We start from the raw sequence: 2,029 nt of genomic DNA, 5'->3' as shown, positions 1-2,029 counted from the left end.
GGGGGCTGTGAGCACTGACAGGGAGGAGACGTGGGGACAGAGAAGCAGCTCCTGGCTGGGACAGCTCCAGGCACCAGAGACATGGGCAGGGAGTCAGAGGGAGCTGCTGCTGGAAACACCTTGGGGGCAGGAATTCAGGCACCCCCTGCCATCCCCTGCAGTGCAGACACCCACTCCAGAGGAGCCCCCTGGTCTCCTCTCCCAGCCAGCAGAGCCCCACCCGCTGTCCCTGTGCTGCCTCCTCCCAGCAGCACTGGGGCATTTCCCCACATTTCCCCGTGGGCCTCTGCTCCCCGCGTTGGGATCACCGGACGTTCGGGGATGGGCGGGGGTTCAGCTGGGAGCAAGACCTGTGGGCACTGCCATGCAGATGTTTCCCTGGGAGTGAAACGTCCGAGTGCCCTCGCCATCTGCAGGCTCCGGGGGATACAAAGGAGCCAGTTCCCCCCTCAGGACACCCCATCTTTAGGGCACTGGACTCTTTCCCAGTGGGGTCCTGCTGGGCTGCAGCCTGTCCTCCAGAAGGGCACAGCTCTCCCCGGGCAGCTCTGTGTTCTCCAGCAGCCCCGTGAGGAACTGGATGGAGAGAAACGAGAAATCTGTCCCGACTGATTGATGCTTTTTCCTCTGTGAACAGGCCCTCGTGCCGTGAGGGAGCAAATGTCCAACGGCAGCTCCATCACCGAGTTCCTCCTCCTGGCATTCGCAGACAGACGGGAGCTGCAGCTCCTGCACTTCTGGCTCTTCCTGGGCATCTCCCTGGCTGCCCTCCTGGGCAACGGCCTCATCATCACCGCCATCGCCTGTGACCACCGCCTGCACACCCCCATGTACTTCTTCCTCCTCAACCTCTCCCTCCTCGACCTGGGCTCCATCTCCACCACTCTCCCCAAAGCCATGGCCAACTCCCTCTGGGACAACAGGCACATCTCCTACTTGGGGTGTGCTGCACAGCTCTTTTTCTTTCTGTTCTTGATCTCAGCAGAGTTTTCTCTCCTCACCGTCATGTCCTACGACCGCTACGTTGCCATCTGCAAACCCCTGCACTACGGGACCCTCCTGGGCAGCAGAGCTTGTGTCCACATGGCAGCAGCTGCCTGGGGCACTGGGTGTCTGTATTCTCTCCTGCACACAGCCAACACATTTTCACTGCCTCTCTGCCAGGGCAACACCCTGGACCAGTTCTTCTGTGAAATCCCCCACATCCTCAAGCTCTCCTGCTCACACTCCTACCTCAGGGAAGTTGGGCTTATCATGGTCAGTGCCTGTTTGGCTTTTGGGTGTTTTGTGTTCATTGTGGTGTCCTATGTGCAGATCTTCAGGGCCGTGCTGAGGATCCCCTCTGAGCAGGGACGGCACAAAGCCTTTTCCACGTGCCTCCCTCACCTGGCCGTGGTCTCCCTCTTTATCAGCACTGGCATGGTTGCCTACCTGAAGCCGCCCTCCCTCTCCTCCCCATCCCTGGACCTGGTGGTGTCATTTCTGTACTCGGTGGTGCCTCCAGCAGTGAACCCCCTCATCTACAGCATGAGGAACCAGGAGCTTAAACATACACTGAAGAAGCTGATTCAATCAGCTGTTTCTCAGCACCATTAACCTGCCCGTGTCTCTTCAGAAGTGATTTCACATTCATTACGGCAACCTCCTGTGCTTTGGTCATCTTATCTGTGATAAACATGTTTGTCCATGTCTGCACCCACTCCACTTCCCCAGAGGCATGACCCAGCCTGTCTGACCCAGAGCTCTGTTCCCGTGTGTCTGGCACGATGGTACAGCTGGGCTCCCATGTGGCACCTCTCTAATAAAACTAAAACTGAAATATTCCCAATATCTGGAGGTTGGGCTCTTCTTGCAAAGCTGAGGTCAGGCTGAAGAAATTGCCCCCACCAGGCCATATTGCTGTGCTTGGTTCTCCATGGGAGGGGGGCATGCAGTGATGAGTTATGGAATGGGCCTGGTTTGAGCCTTCACCTGTGGGTGCCGAGACGCCCTGGAGATGGAGAATGATCCCAGGGATCTGCATGGGGCT

The 2,029-nt window shown here is 58.0% G+C and overlaps 1 protein-coding gene across 1 annotated transcript; it reads left to right on the top strand.

The window, feature by feature from the left end:
• The first annotated feature begins 660 nt into the window (after positions 1-660).
• LOC141972962 (olfactory receptor 14A16-like) lies at positions 661-1,596 on the top strand. Its single transcript, XM_074931030.1, has one exon. It carries the CDS (start codon positions 661-663, stop codon positions 1,594-1,596), a length of 936 nt encoding a protein of 311 aa, XP_074787131.1.
• The last annotated feature ends 433 nt before the right edge of the window (positions 1,597-2,029 follow it).

This window comes from Athene noctua, chromosome 38, assembly GCF_965140245.1.
Source record: "Athene noctua chromosome 38, bAthNoc1.hap1.1, whole genome shotgun sequence".
NCBI classification, from domain to species: domain Eukaryota; kingdom Metazoa; phylum Chordata; class Aves; order Strigiformes; family Strigidae; genus Athene; species Athene noctua.
This window is presented reverse-complemented; position numbering and strand designations above follow the sequence as displayed.

What these genes read in the sequence shown, in the direction of transcription:
- LOC141972962 (XM_074931030.1), top strand. Translation starts at nt 661, where the DNA reads ATGTCCAACGGCAGCTCCATCACCGAGTTCCTCCTCCTGGCATTCGCA.